This window comes from Hyla sarda, chromosome 3 (assembly GCF_029499605.1).
Source record: "Hyla sarda isolate aHylSar1 chromosome 3, aHylSar1.hap1, whole genome shotgun sequence".
NCBI classification, from domain to species: domain Eukaryota; kingdom Metazoa; phylum Chordata; class Amphibia; order Anura; family Hylidae; genus Hyla; species Hyla sarda.
The window spans coordinates 187,574,933-187,592,344 of NC_079191.1; the positions used below are offsets into that span (position 1 = coordinate 187,574,933).

The 17,412-nt window shown below is 41.8% G+C and overlaps 1 protein-coding gene across 2 annotated transcripts in view; it reads left to right on the top strand.

Annotated features, from left to right (window-relative positions):
• AGPAT5 (1-acylglycerol-3-phosphate O-acyltransferase 5) overlaps nt 1-17,412 on the top strand; it is a 110,118-nt gene that overhangs the window by 59,789 nt on the left and 32,917 nt on the right. For both annotated transcript variants that reach the window (XM_056565718.1, XM_056565719.1), the window contains exon 5: nt 8,438-8,528. In XM_056565718.1, coding sequence (XP_056421693.1) covers nt 8,438-8,528 — 91 coding nt within the window. The remainder of the gene's footprint in view (nt 1-8,437; nt 8,529-17,412) is intronic.

The following is a 17,412-nucleotide window of genomic DNA, read 5'->3' on the forward strand; positions in this document are numbered from 1 at the left end:
CGCCCCTAACAACTAAGACCACCCCCTCTAACGTCCATTGATAATGGAAATCATTGACAACTATTTCCATTAGTGATTTTCATTGATGATATTGATTATGCTTTGCAGCCCTACTCTTTTGGCCTTTCCTTCTCCAAACTCTCCCCTCTTCAGTCCGTCCTAAATGAAGCAGCCAGGAACATCTCTCTGTCCTGCCGTTACTGTGCCAGTCACTGCACTGGTTTCCATTCAGCTCAGAATACAATATAAACTCCTTATCCATAAAGTTCTCAACAGAGCTTCACCTCCTTACATCTCCTTCCTCATGTCTGCTTACCACCCTACCCGGGCTCGACATTCTGCTGATAATATAAAGGTAACCTCCATAATGTGAACCTCACTCCTGTCTCCAAGGCTTTGCTTGTGCTGCACCATTAGAGTGTGACATGCATGCCCTAATGCACATCCATCGTCATGAACTTTGGGGAAAGGTTAGATCACTCCAGGAATCTCCTCGGACATGAAAATCAAAATGAAAGCGTGCATTGTATACATAACTGATTGTAATACTAATAGAAATAGGATTTATATAGCATAGCATGTCGCAGTTAAATCGCTTCAACTATAAGAAGATTAGTACCCTCTAATTAAAAATAAATGCTCGATGGCATACTAGGCTTCAGTCCTTAATATCTTCATTCCTATCGGACAGGTTTTTTTTTTTTTTTTACAATTGCCATGTTGCCAATTGACATGATTATTTTCATTATTTACTTATATACTTAACCCCAAAGGATAGGGGATAAGATGTCAGATTGCGGGGGTCCCGCTGCTGGGGACCCCCGGAATTGCCTCTGCGGCACCGCACTATCAATACTGCACAGAGCGAGTTCAGCAGCGTGACGTCATGGCTCGGCCCCCTCGTGACATCACGGCCCGCCCCCCTTAATGCAAGTCTATGGCGGGGGCGTGCCCTCTTATAGACTTGTATTGAGGGGGCAGGCCGTGATGTCACGAGGGGCGGAGCCGTGACGGAACGATGCTCCGGCCCCTGTATTGCCCGTCATTACGTGCAGAGCGAACTCGCTCTGTGCAGTAATGATAGCACGGTGCCGCATCGGCGATCCCGGGGGTCCCCAGCAGCGGGACCCCGGCAATCTGATAAGATGTCTAGGGGCAGAGTACCCCTTTAAGGGCATAGGATGTAAATGTACATCCTGGTACTTAACGCACCAGGACATACATTTATATCCTGTACGTAAAGAAAGGACAGGTGCTGTTGTGCTTGTTTCATGCAGGCCAGGTGCCTCAGCTGCCAGGGACCCGCCAGTAATGTTGGACATCAGCAATTGGGCCGGATCATACCGAATACCGAAATTTTTGTCCTGCACGATATGAATTTTTCCCATACCGCAATACCGGTCGGGCCCCTCCCATCCGGGAATGAATGAATTACCTGTTCCCACATCGGGGGAACTAATCATATGTGGCCCGCGAGCGCTGTTCTGCTTCTCCCCCCCCCCCCCCCGCCCCCCCGGGCTGCAAAAGGTAAACAAAATAAACTTTTACTCACCTTCCCCTGTTGGAGAGCCGACAGCCTATCACCGGCCGAGGCGGAACGTCGCTGCGGCCGGTGATAGGCTGACGGCTCTCCGATGTTCCCGTCCCCAGGAAGCAGGTGAGGCCGGTACCGGACCAACGGGAGTTTATTTTGTTTATCTTTTGCAGAGTGGGCATAGGGATACAGTGTAAAGTATAGAGTTCCAGCGCCGGCGGCCCGCAACAAACAGAAGGACGTGGAGGGCAGCACTTGCGGGTGACATGTGATTAGTTCCCTGATGGGGACAGCGCAGCGCTGAGCTGATAATTAGTGGGGGTGGGGGGGAGAAGCAGAACAGCGATCGCGGGTCACATGATTTGGGGGGGAGAGAAATACCGTTATATACCGTGGAACCGCCATAAGTTACAAAAATACCGTGATACGCATTTTTGGTCATACCGCCCAGCTCTAATGTAATGTCTGATCGGATCGCCTGCGGCACGACCGCGTAAATCCGATCAGCCAAGACTGCGAACGGAGGTCCCCTCACCTGCCTCTGCCGCTCTCATGGAGTAGTCTTCTCTGGTCTGCCTTCTAGAAGACTAGAGAAGAGGAGCGCAGATAATACTGATCAGTGCTATGCATATGCATAGCACTGAACAGTTTTAGCAATCTGATGATTGCTATAAATAGTTCCCTATGGAGACACAAAAAGTGAAAAATAAATGTAAAAAAAAATTTGGAAAAAAGATCCTCTTCCAATAAAAATAAAAATTGACCCTTTTCTCCATTATACCAAAAAGCTTAAATATACAAACACATATTTGGTATCAGTACATGCATAAATGTCCGAACTTTCAAAATCTAATGTTAATGATTCCATACGGTATACGGTAAACAGAGTAAATGTAAAATAAAAATATATCTAAAAATGTCTGCTTTTTGTCACATCACGTTACAAAATTTTTTATAAAAAGAGATTAAAAAGTCACATATATGCAGAATTGGTACCAATAAAAACTACAGATCACAGCACAAAAAATGAGCCTTCATACAGCCACGTATATGGATATACTAGAAAGTTATAGGTGGTCAAAGTAGGGCAGTTTAAAACATCCTTATTTTGTAAAAAGTTTAAAAGTTGTACAATAATAGTAAAGTATGTAACCATGTTATCATTTTAATCGTTTTGACCCACAGAATAAAGAAAACATGTCATTTTTACCATAGAGTGAATACAAAACCATCCAAAATTTGGCAAGTTGCGGTGTTCTTTTCAATTTCCCCACACCTATAAAAAAAAAAAATTGGGGAGGTTTTGACATACATTACATGATAAAATGAGTGATGTCATTACAAAGTATAATTGATCGAGCAAAAAACAAGCCCTTATATGTCTTTTAGAAGACAAGGAGGAATAAGCGGAAATGCAAAAATAAAATTGGCTGTGTTTTTAAGGCCAAAATAGGCTGTGCCATTAAAGGGTTAAACACATAAACAAAGCCATATACATTAAACATAATTTAAATACCGTATATACTCGAGTATAAGCCGACCCGAGTATAAGCCGAGACCCCTAATTTCAACCCAAAATCCCAGGAAAAGTTATTGACTCGAGTATAAGCCTAGGGTGGGAAATACATCATCCCCCCCTGTCATCATCCAGACCCGTCATTAACATCCTCATCATCCCCTTGTCATCATCCCACACATCCCCCCTTCATCATCCCCTTGTCATCATCCCACACATCCCCCCTTCATCATCCCCTTGTCATCATCCCACACATCCCCCCTTCATCATCCCCTTGTCATCATCCCACACATCCCCTTATCCCACACATCCCCCCTTCATCATCCCCTTGTCATCATCCCACACATCCCCTTATCATCCCACACATCCCCCCTTCATCATCCCCTTGTCATCATCCCACACATCCCCCCTTCATCATCCCCTTGTCATCATCCCACACATCCCCTTATCCCACACATCCCCCCTTCATCATCCCCTTGTCATCATCCCACACATCCCCTTATCATCCCACACATCCCCCCTTCATCATCCCCTTGTAATCATCCCACCCCCCCCCCCCTTCATCATCCCCACACCCCCCCCCTTCATCATCCTCTTCTCATCATTCGCCCTCAGTGGTCTTCAACCTGCGGACCTCCAGAGGTTTCAAAACTACAACTCCCAGCAAGCCCGGGCAGCCATCGGCTGTCCGGGCTTGCTGGGAGTTGTAGTTTTGAAACCTCCGGAGGTCCGCAGGTTGAAGACCACTGCGGCCTTCAACATGCGGACCTCCAGAGGTTTCAAAACTACAACTCCCAGCAAGCCCGGGCAGCCATCGGCTGTCCGGGCTTGCTGGGAGTTGTAGTTTTGAAACCTCCGGAGGTCCGCAGGTTGAAGACCACTGCGGCCTTCAACATCATCCAGCCCCCTCTCACCCCCTTTAGTTCTGAGTACTCACCTCCGCTCGGCGCTGGTCCGGTCCTGCAGGGCTGTCCGGAGAGGAGGTGGTCCGGGCTGCTATCTTCACCGGGGGCGCCTCTTCTCCGCGCTTCCGGCCCGGAATAGAGGCGTTGCCTTGACAATGACGCATAAGTACGTTGGCAATGAACGCACCTCTGCGTCGTTGTCACGGCAACGTGACTATTCTGAGGCCGGGCCCGAAGCGCTTAGAAGAGGCCTCCCCGGTGAAGATAGCAGCCCGGAACCACTATGCCACCGGACCACCTCCTCTCCGGACAGCCCTGCAGCACCGGACCAGCGCCGAGCGGAGGTGAGTACTCAGAACTAAAGGGGGTGAGAGGGGGCTGGATGATGTTGAAGGCCGCAGTGGTCTTCAACCTGCGGACCTCCGGAGGTTTCAAAACTACAACTCCCAGCAAGCCCGGACAGCCGATGGCTGCCCGGGCTTGCTGGGAGATGTAGTTTTGAAACCTCTGGAAGTCCGCAGGTTGAAGACCACTGCGGGTGGGGGAGTTCACTCGAGTATAAGCCGAGGGGGGTGTTTTCAGCACGAAAAATTGTGCTGAAAAACTCGGCTTATACTCGAGTATATACGGTAAATAAGACTGGTATAGAGAATAAGAAAATCCTGCCAGTGGTGGCTTACAAAAGTGAAAGGGTGGAAGACAGTAAATGAGGGAAGCAGGCTTTCGACCTGATGTCCCCAGGTTTTGGTGTCCTAAAATAAAATATTCCTGTACATATTGCCTGTGTTTAAAGGGGTACTCCGGTGGAGTGTTTTTTTTTTTTTTGCTTTTTTTTATAAATCAACTGGTGCCAGAAAGTTACAGATTTGTAAATGACTTCTATTAAAAAGAAAAAACTTAATCCTTCCAGTACTTATTAGCTGCTGAATGCTACTTAGGAAATTATTTTCTTTTTGAAACACAGAGCTCTCTGCTGACCTCACGAGCACAGTGCTCTCTGCTGACATCTCTGTCCATTTTAGGAACTGTCCAGAGCAGCATATGTTTGCTATGGGGATTTTCTCCTACTCTGACAGTTCTTAAAATGGACAGAGATGTCAGCAGAGAGCACTGTGTTCCAAAAAGAAAATAATCATTCCAGTACTTATTAGCTGCTGAATACTACTTAGGAAATGAAGTTCTTTTTAATAGAAATCATTTACAAATCTCTTAACTTTCTGGCACCAGAAAAAAATGTTTTTCACCGGAGTACCCCTTTAACTAAGGGTGGGTTCACACCACGTTTTTGCAATACAGTTTTTTCTCAGGTTTTTGATAAAAAAAAACGGATTCCTCAGAACCGGACTAAACTGTATCATAACGTGTGTACAAAGTTTTATCTGTATACGGTTGAAAACCGTATACGGTTTGAAAAGTGATGTCCGGTTGCATCCGTTTTTTAAGAAAAAAAAATGCATGCATTTTGAACTTTTCACTCCATTATGAATAAAGTTTCACTTGTTTGATTGAAATTCCAAGAAAAAAAACTGTGCAAAGTCAAAAACCGTATAGTAAAAACTGGATGGAACCGTACGCACATACAGTTCTGTACGGTTCCCATTGATTCCCATGTTAAAAAAAACGTATACGGTTCAATACGGTTTTTCACATGGACCAAAAACCGTGGTAGGCCACGGTTTTCTGTCCAGAAAAAAAAAGTAAAAAACCGTGTAGTGTGAAAAACGGACACAACCGTATGCAATATGGAAAGTCTATGGTCACCGTTTTCTGTACAGTTGCATACTTTTTTTTTTTTTTTTAAACCGTATCCAAAAACTGTATAGAAAATCGTGGTGTGAACCCACCCTTATACAGGAGTATCAGCAGCTTCAACATGAGTGCCCTCTTCAGTTTTGTTCTCATTTTTATTATCCACTCTTATAAATGTTATTGCTTATTACATTTAATAAGATACGTTTTTGGTTGATTTTAGATGGAATAAATAGGTGGTAAGTGTATATTGTGTATACCTGAGTGGTACATGAAGTGTTGGTCTGCAGTGTAGGGCGAGGAAGCCTACTGAGAGTTTAGACACACTTGTTGATGTCGAGGGAAATGTAATTGGACTTAGATTAAGTGCTTCTAAGCTGTTGTTATATTCATAAGACTTGTGTATAAGAGGCCTGTTTCTCAAAATTAAACAAACAGTTGCAGACACAAATCTGTAGATGAAACGACCTGGCATTCTTCAAAGATTAGTCAGGGATAAGTGTAAGTCCACTCGGAAATGTGCCTAGATATAGGCCCTCATTTACTAAGAAAATCGGGTTGTAAGTCTATCTTGCTCTCTTACCCGACTGCTTTTTTCCCCTGGTATTTATTATTATGTCGCATCCTGTTTGTCGCACGTGGGTTTTGTTGGTTTTGGTTTCCAACTCCTCTGAGCTGTCGGGAAAAAATCCACAACAATTCATCAAATTCGGGTTGGAAACCTTAATAAATACGTGGGAAAGCTCAGAAATTTCGGGTAACGCCCCTTTTTCGGGTTTGGGAGAATCCACATCGGGTCCGTCGGGAAAAAATGTTGCATCGTGTCGCAGACTGGCGCAGGATGTCTGCGACATGGCGCAGACAAAGATGCGACAAAAAAACCCGACAAAAGAGGTCGGGTTTAGAATAGTAAATGAGGGCCATTGTGTCTTGGGTACTGTATATCAATAGACATTGGCCCAGATCAAACTGTGGCCCTCATTTACTATTCTAAACCCGACCTCTTTTGTCTGGGTTTTTTGGCGCATCTTTGTCTGCGCCATGTCGCAGACATCGTGCGCCAGTCTGCGCCACTATGCGACATTTTTTCCCGACGGACCCGATGTGGATTCTCCCAAACCCGAAAAAGGGGCGTAACCCGACATTTCTGAGATTTCCCACGTATTTATTAAGGTTTCCAACCCGAATTTGTTGAATTGTTGTGGATTTTTTCCCGACAACTCAGAGGAGTTGGAAACCAAAACCTACAAAACCCACGTGCGACAAACAGGATGCGACATAATAATAAATACCAGGGGAAAAAAGCAGTCGGGTAAGAGAGCAAGATAGACTTACAACCCGATTTTCTTAGTAAATGAGGGCCTGTGTGAGAGAAAAAGTGGAGGGATTTTTCCCCAGCAACCAATCACAACTCGGCTAACAAGCTGAGGTAAAGTGAAAGCTGAGCTGTGATTGGTTGCTGTGGGGAAATCCCTCCACTTTTTCTCTCACACAGTTTGATAAATCTAGGCCTATATCTTTAGATCTGTAGTTGTAAATGACAGTACACCCGTAATGGATAGTAAATGCAGTAGGCGGGATCAAGAATCTGTTTGGTTCTTCTTCCTGACATCCGCATTGTTGGGTTCTTCTTATTTTGTTAAGAGAAACTACAGATGTAGCAGAGCTAAGAGAGTTCTAATTCATAGCTTTGAATGTTTGCCCATGTTTTCATGCTTATTTAAGTTATTCCAATGCCCCAAAACTATTTGTTTGTTTCTTCTATATGTGTAACAGTTCGGTGATTGATCTTTGGTGCAGAAAGCCATTGTTATTTTTTGTGCTTACATATGCCTGAAGATGCAGTGTTAGGGGAAAATCTCCTCCCATCTAGACCTGATTTCTCCATATGAATTTTCATTTCCACTGTTTGTGTAGATTGTCGTCTTCACTCAGAGGGACACTACTATAGGAGAGCATTTGGCAATACAGTTTTTGGTTTACTCGTAGTTTTCAGTATGACTGGGCGGTATGCCGGTTCATACCGAATACCGAAATTTTTGGCCTGCACGATATGAATTTTTCCCATACCGCAATACCGGTTTGGCCCCTCCCCCTCGGAAATGAATGAATGAATCAGCCCAGTGCCGCACTGTCCCCAGTCTAATCATATGTTGCCCGCGAGCGCAGTTCTGCCCCCCCCCCCCAAATTACCGTATTTTTCGTCATATAAGACGCTCCAGCATATAAAACGCACCTGATTTTATAGGATAAAAATCTAGAAAATAAAGATTCTGAACCAAATACAATGTAAAGTATAGGACAGTGATCTTCAACCTGCGGGCCTTCAGATGTTGCAAAACTACAATTCCCAGCATGCCCGGACAGCCGTTGGCTGTCACCGCACAGTAAAGAGTGTCAGCACCGGCGGCCGCAAAAAACAGGACGAGGAACCGTGGAACCGCAAAAAGTTTAAAAAATACCGTGATACACACATTTAGTCATACCGCCCAGCCCTAGTTTTCAGTACATATGTATTGAAAACACTTGTGCTATTCTGCTATAATGTCCATATATATGAAAACGTACTTTCTACTTTGCTAGATCAGCTTCATCTTGAGAAATATATAAACTGATTTATAGCCATCCATATGGAAATACAGAGTTGTAAAACTTGTGCTGACTACCATTTTGGCAATGAAGTTATAAAGCACAAAAAGGAAATGCATTTTATGTGTATTTTGTGTTTTACAGATGTACATTGTGATTTTCCCAGAAGGAACACGGTACAATCCCGATATACCGAAGGTTATCGCTGATAGTCAAGCATTTGCTATGAAAGAAGGTAAAATTATAAAAGAACACGAGATGTTCCATTCAGCTACTACTAAATATTTAAAAATAGCTGAGAGTGGCCGGTAATGAATTCACAATTCTGTCTAGACATTCCCACTTATTTCTTCACATGGTGGGGCATATTGAACACATTGCGGGCAGAAGAAACAATTGCTATTGTATTATGCAATATTATATACAACTCTTCCTGTTTACCATGCAGATGACAAACTGAGACTTGCAATACACCAGTGAAATCCATTGGATCACTTAGTTTGCGTCAACCGTTCTGAATGGTGGTTCTGTTTTTGGCACACATAAGCCCCTAAAGGTGCTGGTATCCAAGAAAACACAAACTGAGCTAGTTTCTTCCAAAAATAGCGCTACACCTGTGCTTAGGTTGTGTTGTATTACAACATGGCTCCATTTACGTCAGTGGAGCTGAGCTGTAATACCAGGCATGCCTTAAGGACAGGTGTGATGCTGCTTTTTTTTATTTTATTTTATTTTTATAAACTTTTTTTTCCCTAATCCTGGATAACTCCTTTAATAACTGATCATTTGTATTGCCTACCTGAATATTTTGCTTGGAAAAATTTTGTTTAGTCTGTGTGTACAAAATAAGTAATTTATCAAAAGCAGTTGATTAAAGGAGATCTGCAGCCCTAGACACTGCAGGATAGGGCATAAGTGTCTGATCGTGGGGGTCCCAGTTTTGGGACCCCCCACAATCTCCTGTAGGGGGCCCCGGCTCTACCGCAGCTCTCCCATGTGGGAGGCATGTTGGTCGCAGCATGATGCCGTGGCAGACATGCCCCCTCCATGTATCTCTATGGGAGAGGCAGAGATGCAGCGTTCGTGCGTCTCACCCAAGTGAGGTCGATGGCACGCACATTAGCCTTGCAGTGTCGGGTCCCCATACAGCAGATCACGGGGGATCCCAGCAGTCAGACCCCCCCCCGTGATCAGACACTTATCACCTATCCTGCGGATAGGGGTTAAGTGTCTAAGGCTGCAGATCTCCTGTAAATAAATCTGTTCCTATTAGATATCTAACAGTGATGTCAGCTAGCACCCCCTGCTGTTCCTTTATCTGCTTATTTGTGTCCACCTTCTGAACCCTCCAGTGTTGGACAAACAAGTTTTGTTGTTGGCCTTCTGTTTGGGTGCTGTGTATTGTTATTGTTGTGGAGACTTCTACATTGCCTACTTTCTTTATGCACTCTCAGAAGCATGTAAATGTAGACTAGTACTAAACAGAAATTCATGGAAATATATGAATTGGAGATATCTATATCTCGATCTATCGCTCAGAGAGAGAATTCATTTGTGTAGTACTGTTTTTTCTGCCTCTTTAGATAAGAATGCTCATAGAAATGTAAAGGAAGTATGTAAATAGTAAGAGGGATAAATTGATAAACATCAAGGTTTAAAAACATTCAGGGCTATTTTCTATGCAGGTCAATGAAGGAAGACAAAACAACTAAAATGTAAAGCACTTCTGGGAATAGTTTTTTTTCCTAAAAAGTTTTAAATTTTTTACTGCACAGTGAACAGCATAAAAACAGAAATCACTGACAAATCAGATAACCAAAATCTGTTGGTGTCCAGAACAAGAAAATCACAGATTCACTAAAGTTTAAAGTTTATTTACATTCTTATAAAAAAAAAAAAAAAAACTATCAATTTATTGTACGCCACCTATATAGAAGAAAATCTAATGGTCCCATCCCAATATGGGAGCCAATGATACAGCAAAAAATGTACAAAAGATAGCAAAAGAAACAGGGGGAAGGGCCTTGTGTGTGATTGGTCCCTACTTATCTTTCCCTACAATGCTCCCCTAAATACTACCCCTATTCCTTAACAGAATGAAATGCCCAACACTAGAACCTAACCCTCAATTACACCTCCTCTCTAGGAACAGCGTTAAAAAAAATTGCATACCGGTAATTTGTTTAATTTAACCTCAAAAACAATTTAACTTTTCTGTTTTAAGGTACGTTCACACGTGTGTGTTTTCTACTATAGATTTGCTGTGCAGCAAAATCTGCAGCAGGGAATTTGCAGCAGATCGGCAGCAAAAATACCCACATGAACATACCCTTACAGTATACTTTATTGTAAAATAAAAGTTGTCGTTACAAAGTATAATTCGTTTTAGCATGTAACAAGCCCTTATATGGGTCTATAGAAAAGAGTTATGGCTATTAAAAGGCAAGGAGGAAAAAGTTAAAATGCAAAGATGAAAAATCGCATAACAGTTGTGATACTGTCACAGTTGTGTTAAACCATGCCTGTTAAAGAGACCTAGGTACCGTAGTCTAGTTATTCCTCCCCATATTTTTATTTACTCATTAAATGGTATCAGCTACTGAGGAATCCTTTTTATCTTCTGGCTAAAATACAAAGATATATGTTCACTTACCAAAATAGTGTGAAATGTAGACCACTGGGTGAAGCTATTGAATGTCTATTTTGGGTAAACCATTTCAAACACCAGCAATGTTCTCTGTACACATACCATATACGTGCTGAGAGTGTTTATGGCTCTGTGGCCAAAGACTTTTATTTCAAGCTAGTTTTGTTGTTCCAGAAGTCTGTGCAATTTGGCTGTAGAACACACACATTCTTAGAACTATTGTTGTCAGTCTCTGGTATACTTCTACACTGTAGCCTTTTATATTTTGGAATGTGAAGTAGTTAATTAAAACAGGATATCAGTGTCAAAGCAGATTTGTACTGCACATTGTGCCCAAAAATAAGCAGTTGAAAATTGTTCTCTCAGAGGCGAACATGCAAAGTGATGCACGGTCATAGAAAGTATATCAGGGAATTAGCCTCAAAGTCTGTGCATTTATCTTACAGCTTAACGTCCGCTAGGAAAGAAACAAACTTATCCTCAACTAACCTTCAAGTGACGGCGATAAATCAGTAACTTGGTCATCATCTTCATCAAAAACATGTCTGAGTCTGTTTAATATTACTGATTTCATATCTAGGTACAATAAGCATCATTCCTATGCCTGTATACTGTCAGCTCTACATGTGACTGAAGGTGCATTCATAGCTGCTCACATCTCTTCTCGCCTTCTACTCCATTTGTGTAAATATGGGATTTTACTGTGATTTCTTTAAAAAAACAAAAATCCTTTCAAAGACATTTAGGGCCCTATCACACTTTGTATTTTCTGAGCATAGTTCGGCAGCCTCCCATTGTTTTCATTGGTATTCTGGTGGCACCATTCATACTACGGAATTTCTGGATCCCAGACTCCGCAAAAAGAATAAACACGGGTGTGGAAATTTAATTAAAAAACTACTTGTCCACAGGAGTAAAAAAGAGCTACTTGTCCCTCATGACAATCCACTTGTCCTGGCCAGTTTTCACTTTTACACTCGTTTTTCTTCCTCGCCCTATAATAGCCATAAATAACTGCTATAATGATACCTTTTCATTTTTCCATAACATATGCTCCGAAACAAAAAAAATATTGGTGAAGTGAAATTGAAATAGTAAAAGATGATGATTTTCCAAATGTAGTGGTTTTCCTTTCTACGCCATTTACCTTGTTGTTGAGCTAACATGTTAGTTTGATACTTTTAGGTTGGCCTGATTACAGCAATACCAGATTTGTATAGTTTCTCATGTTTTACTAATAAAAAAAAAAAAAAGTATGAACTTTTCCTAATTTATTTTTATTGCCATTTTCTGACCCCTGTAGCTTTTTTTTCTTCTTTTTTTTCGCATACAAGGCTGTATGAGGGCAAATTTTTTGCCCCATAATCAGTTTTTTTGTATCTGTACTATTTTGCTATTGGTCTGACTTTTTAGGATCTATTCACATGTACAGTATTCTGTGCAGATTTGATGCGCAGGATTTTCTGCTGCAGTTTTCAATGTAAACTGAATGACTTGAAATCCTGCGTATCAAATCTGTGCATCAAATCTGGGTAGGATACTGTACATGTGAATAGACCCTTAATCACTTGGTATTTTTATTTATTTTTTTACATTTACGTTATTTACTGTATGGGATGCATAATGCTATATTTTAATAGTTCGTACAGTTACTCACGCAGCGATACCAAATATGTTTATTTTTATTATGTTTACATGTTTTTATATAGGAAAAGGGGGTGATTTGAATATTTAATATTTAGGGGGTTAATGTGTGTCTTTTAAACTTTTATAACATTTTTTTTTTTTTTTTTTTTACACTTCATTAGTACCTTAGGGGACTTTTAGAGGAATCATTAGATTCCTCATGCAGATCAATAGAGTTCTGTTGAACTCCATTGATCTGTGTGCTCTGCGATCCATTGATAGAGCCTAGTCCAGCCAGGATCTATCAATGACAGAGCCACGGGACACCAGGGAACAGAGGTAAGCCCTCCGGCTACCTCTATAGGTGATTGACTCCCTGCGATCGTGATGCGGAGGGGGGGAGGGGGTTTGCGATCTAGCCCACCAGGGAGCATTTACATGTCCCCTTAGATGCCGCTGTCAGCTTTGACAGCAGCAATCTAAATTAAAAGCTAGCCATTGCGATCGCTGCATACTGGCTATTAGCGGCGGCCCCCAGCTAATGAAATCAGACGGGGGCTGCAGAGTACGGAGCGGACTGGAGTCTGGAGCCTTCTCCATACATCCCACTGAGTGCCGCCATGCTTGTCGGGGGCTTTGAGGTCCGGCCCTGCCTGCCCGGAGCAGGGCTAAGGGCCTTAAAAATTCACCTGCCAGGCGCCCGGAACTGCATGTCCTGGGCGTCAGGTGATAGGAATTCCACATCCCTGAAACATGTTCATTCTTCAACTGTATCTGCTCGGAAATACTAATGGGACGGCACATTTCCGAGTGGATCCAGCATCGGCATGCACTACAAATAAAATCTATGCCCAGAAAATCCATGGGCAGAGATTCAGTTGTGTGAATAGGCCCTTAGTACGTTCATGGAAGGATGTAAATGTTTTTCTCCCTTCCCTCTCTGCATTTTCTCAGGTAAATCTACACCAGATCAGTTTTGGTGTTGATTATGTACATAGGGAAATTAAAAATATTTGTGTGGGAAGTTTTCTAGCGTACAAAGTCACACTTTAGCCCTAAAAAGATCACCTATTTTCTAAAAATTTATGACATAAACTTACCGTCGAATAAGCCATCAATGTTAGGTCAGTGGGGTTCCGACTCCTCTCACCCCTGCTGATAGGCTTTTAAAGGGGCGGCAGTGCTCAAGTGAATAAACATGGCTACAGAACCTTGCACTACTGTTGCTAAAAATATGACAAGGTGCACAGCAGTTGTCAAAAGAAGAGTCAATCAATGGGGGTTGTGGAAATTAGACCACACCAGTCTGATAGTAGGGATAGACCATCAATTTGGTAAGGCAGGATTAACCCCTTTTAGGGTACGTTCACACATACAGGATCCTGCACAGATTTGATGCTCAAGATTTTCTGCTGCAGATTTCAATGTAAACTAAATGACTGAGCACAGCTTCTAATCTGAAGTTACAAATCCTGTCCATCAAATCTGCTCAGGATCCTGTATGTGTGAACGTACCCTTAAGATCAGATCCCCAAGATCTTTAACCCCTTAAGGACCCAGCCAATTTTCACTGTAGGACCCAGCCATTTTTTGAACATCTGAACACTTTCACTTAAGCATTAATAACTCTGGGATGCTTTTAGCTTTCATTCTGATTCCGAGATTGTTTTTTCGTGACATATTCTACTTTATGTTAGTGGTAAAATTTTGTCGATACTTGCATCGTTTCTTGGTGAAAAATTCCCAAATTTGATGAAAAAATTGAAAATTTTGAATTTTTTTTTTTACTTTGAAGCTCTCTGCTTACAAGGAAAATGAATATTCCAAATACATTTTATATATATATATATATATATATATATATATATATATATATATATATATATATATTGATTCACATATACAACATGTCTACTTTTTACATTGCATCATAAAGTTGACATGTTTTTACTTTTTGAAGACATCAGAGGGCTTCGAGGTATATCAGCAATTTTCCAATTTTTCACAAAATTTTCTAAATTGAAATTTTTCAGGGACCAGTTCTGTTTTGAAGTGGATTTGAAGGGTCTTCTTATTAGAAATACCCCACAAATGACCCCATTATAAAACTGCACCCCTCAAAGTATTCAAAATGACATTCAAAAGGTTTGTTAACCCTTTAGGTGTTTCACAGGAATAGCAGCAAATTGAAGGAGAAAATTCAAAATCTTCATTTTTTACACTTGCATGTTCTTGTAGACCCAATTTTTTAATTTTTACAAGGGGTAAAAGGAGAGAAATCTTCCTAAAATGTGTAACCCAATTTCTCTCGAGTATGGAAATACCTCATGTGTGGATGTTAAGTGCTCTGCTGGTGCACTACAATGCTCAGAAGAGGTGGAGTCACATCTGGCTTTTGAAAAGAGAATTTTGCTGAAATGGTTTTTGGAGGGCATGTCGCATTTAGGAAGCCCCTATGGTGCCAGGACAGCAAAAAAAAAACACATGGCATACTATTTTGGAAACTACACCCCTCAAGGAACACAACAAGGGTACAGTGAGCCTTAACACCTCACAGTGTTTTACGAGTTTTTGTTAGTCGGATGTGTAAATGAAAAAAAAATTTTTCACTAAAATGCTGGTTTTCCCCAAAATTTTACATTTTTACAAGGGGTAATAGGAGAAAATGACCCCCAAAATTTGTAACCCCATTTCTTTTGAGTATGGAAATACCCAATGTGTGGATGTCAAGTGCTCTGCTGGCGCACTACAATGCTCAGAAGAGGAGGAGCTCCATTGATCTTTTGGAGACAGAATTTGGTTGGAATAGAAGTCGGGGCCATGTGCGTTTACAAAGCCCCCCGTGGTGCCAGAACAGTGGAACCCCCACATGTGACCCCATTTTGGAAATTACACGCCTCACAGAATTTAATAAGGGGTGCAGTGAGTATTTACACCCCACTGACGTTTGACAGATCTTTGGAACAGTGGGCTGTGCAAATGAAAAATTACATTTTTCATTTTCACGGACCACTGTTCCAAAAATCTGTCAGACACCTGTGGGGCGTAAATGCTCATTGCATCCCTTATTAAATTAAGTGAGGGGTGTAGTTTCCAAAATGGGTCAAGTGGGGGGGGCATTGTAAACACACGTGGCCTTCTATTCGGGACAAATTTTCTGTTCAAAATCCCAATGGCGCTCCTTCTCTTCTGAGCATTGTAGTGCGCCAGCAAAGCACTTTACATCCGCATATGGGGTATGTTCTTACTCAGAAGAAATGGGGTTACAAATTGTGGGGGGCTTTTTCCTATTTTTCCGTGTGAAAATTAAAAATTTAGGGTAACATCAGCATTTTAGTGCAATTTTTTATTTTTATTTTTTCATTTTTCCATCCAACTTTGAAGAATTTTGGGGTATTTCCATACTCCGAATAAATGGGGTTACAAATTTTGGGGGTCATTTTTTCCTATTGCCCCTTGTAAAAATGTAAAATTTTGGGGAAAACCAGCATTTTAGTGAAAAGAAAATTTCTTTTTCATTTACACATCCGACTTTAACAAAAAGTTGTCAAACACCTGTGAGGTGTTAAGGCTCACTGTACCCCTTGTTGCGTTCCTTGAGGGGTGTCGTTTCCAAAATAGAATGCCATGTGGTTTTTTGTTTTTTTTTGTTTTTTGCTGTCCTGGCACCATAGGGGCTTCCTAAATGCGACATGCCCTCCAAAAACCATTTCAGCGAAATTTGCTTTTCAAAAGCCAAATGTGACTCCTATTCTGAGCATTGTAGTGCGCTAGCAGAGCACTTGACCTCCACACATGGGGTATTTCCATACTCAGAAGAGATGGGGTTACACATTTTGGGGGGCATTTTGTCCTATTATCCCTTGTAAAAAAAAAAAAAATTATTTGGGGGAAAACTAGCATTTTAGTGAAAAAAAAAATCATTTAAACATCCAACTTTAACAAAAAGTTGTGAAACACCTGTGGGGTGTTCAGGCTCACTATACCCCTTGTTACGTTCCGTGAGGGGTGTAGTTTCCAAAATGGGGTCACATGTGGGTATTTCTTTTTTTGCGTTTATGGCAGAACCACTGTAAAATCAGCCACCCCTGTGCAAATCACCAATTTAGGCTTCAAATGTACATGGTGCGCTCACTCCTGAGCCATGTTGTGCGCCCGCAAAACATTTTACGCCCACATCTGGGGTATTTCCGTACTCAGGAGAAATTGCGTTACAAATTTTGGGGGTCTTTTTTTCCTTTTAACACTTTTGAAAATAAAAAGTATGGAACACCAGCATGTCGGTGTAAATTTTTTTATTTTTTTACACTAACAGGCTGGTGTAGCCCCCAACTTTTCCTTTTCATAAGGGGTAAAAGGAGAAAAAGCCCCCCAAAATTTGTAGTGCAATTTCTCCCGAGTACGGAAATACCCCATATGTGGCCTTAAACTGTTTCCTTGAAATGCGACAGGGCTCCGAAGTGAGAGAGCGCCATGCGCATTTGAGGACTAAATTAGGGGTTGCATAGGGGTGGACATAGGGGTATTCTACGCCAGTGATTCCCAAACAGGGTGCCTCCAGCTGTTGCTAAACTCCCAGCATGCCAGTCAGTGGCTGTCCGGAAATGCTGGGAGTTGTTGTTTTGCAACAACTGGAGGCTCCATTTTGAAAACATTGCTGTAGAATAAGTTTTTCATTTTTATTGGGGGGGACAGTGTAAGGGGGTGTATATGTAGTCTTTTACCCTTTATTTTGTGTTAGTGTAGGGTTTTTAGGGTACATTCGCACTGGCGGAGGTTTACAGTGAGCTTCCCGCTAGAAATTTGCGCTGCGGCAAAAAACTTGCCGCAGCTCATACTTGAAGCA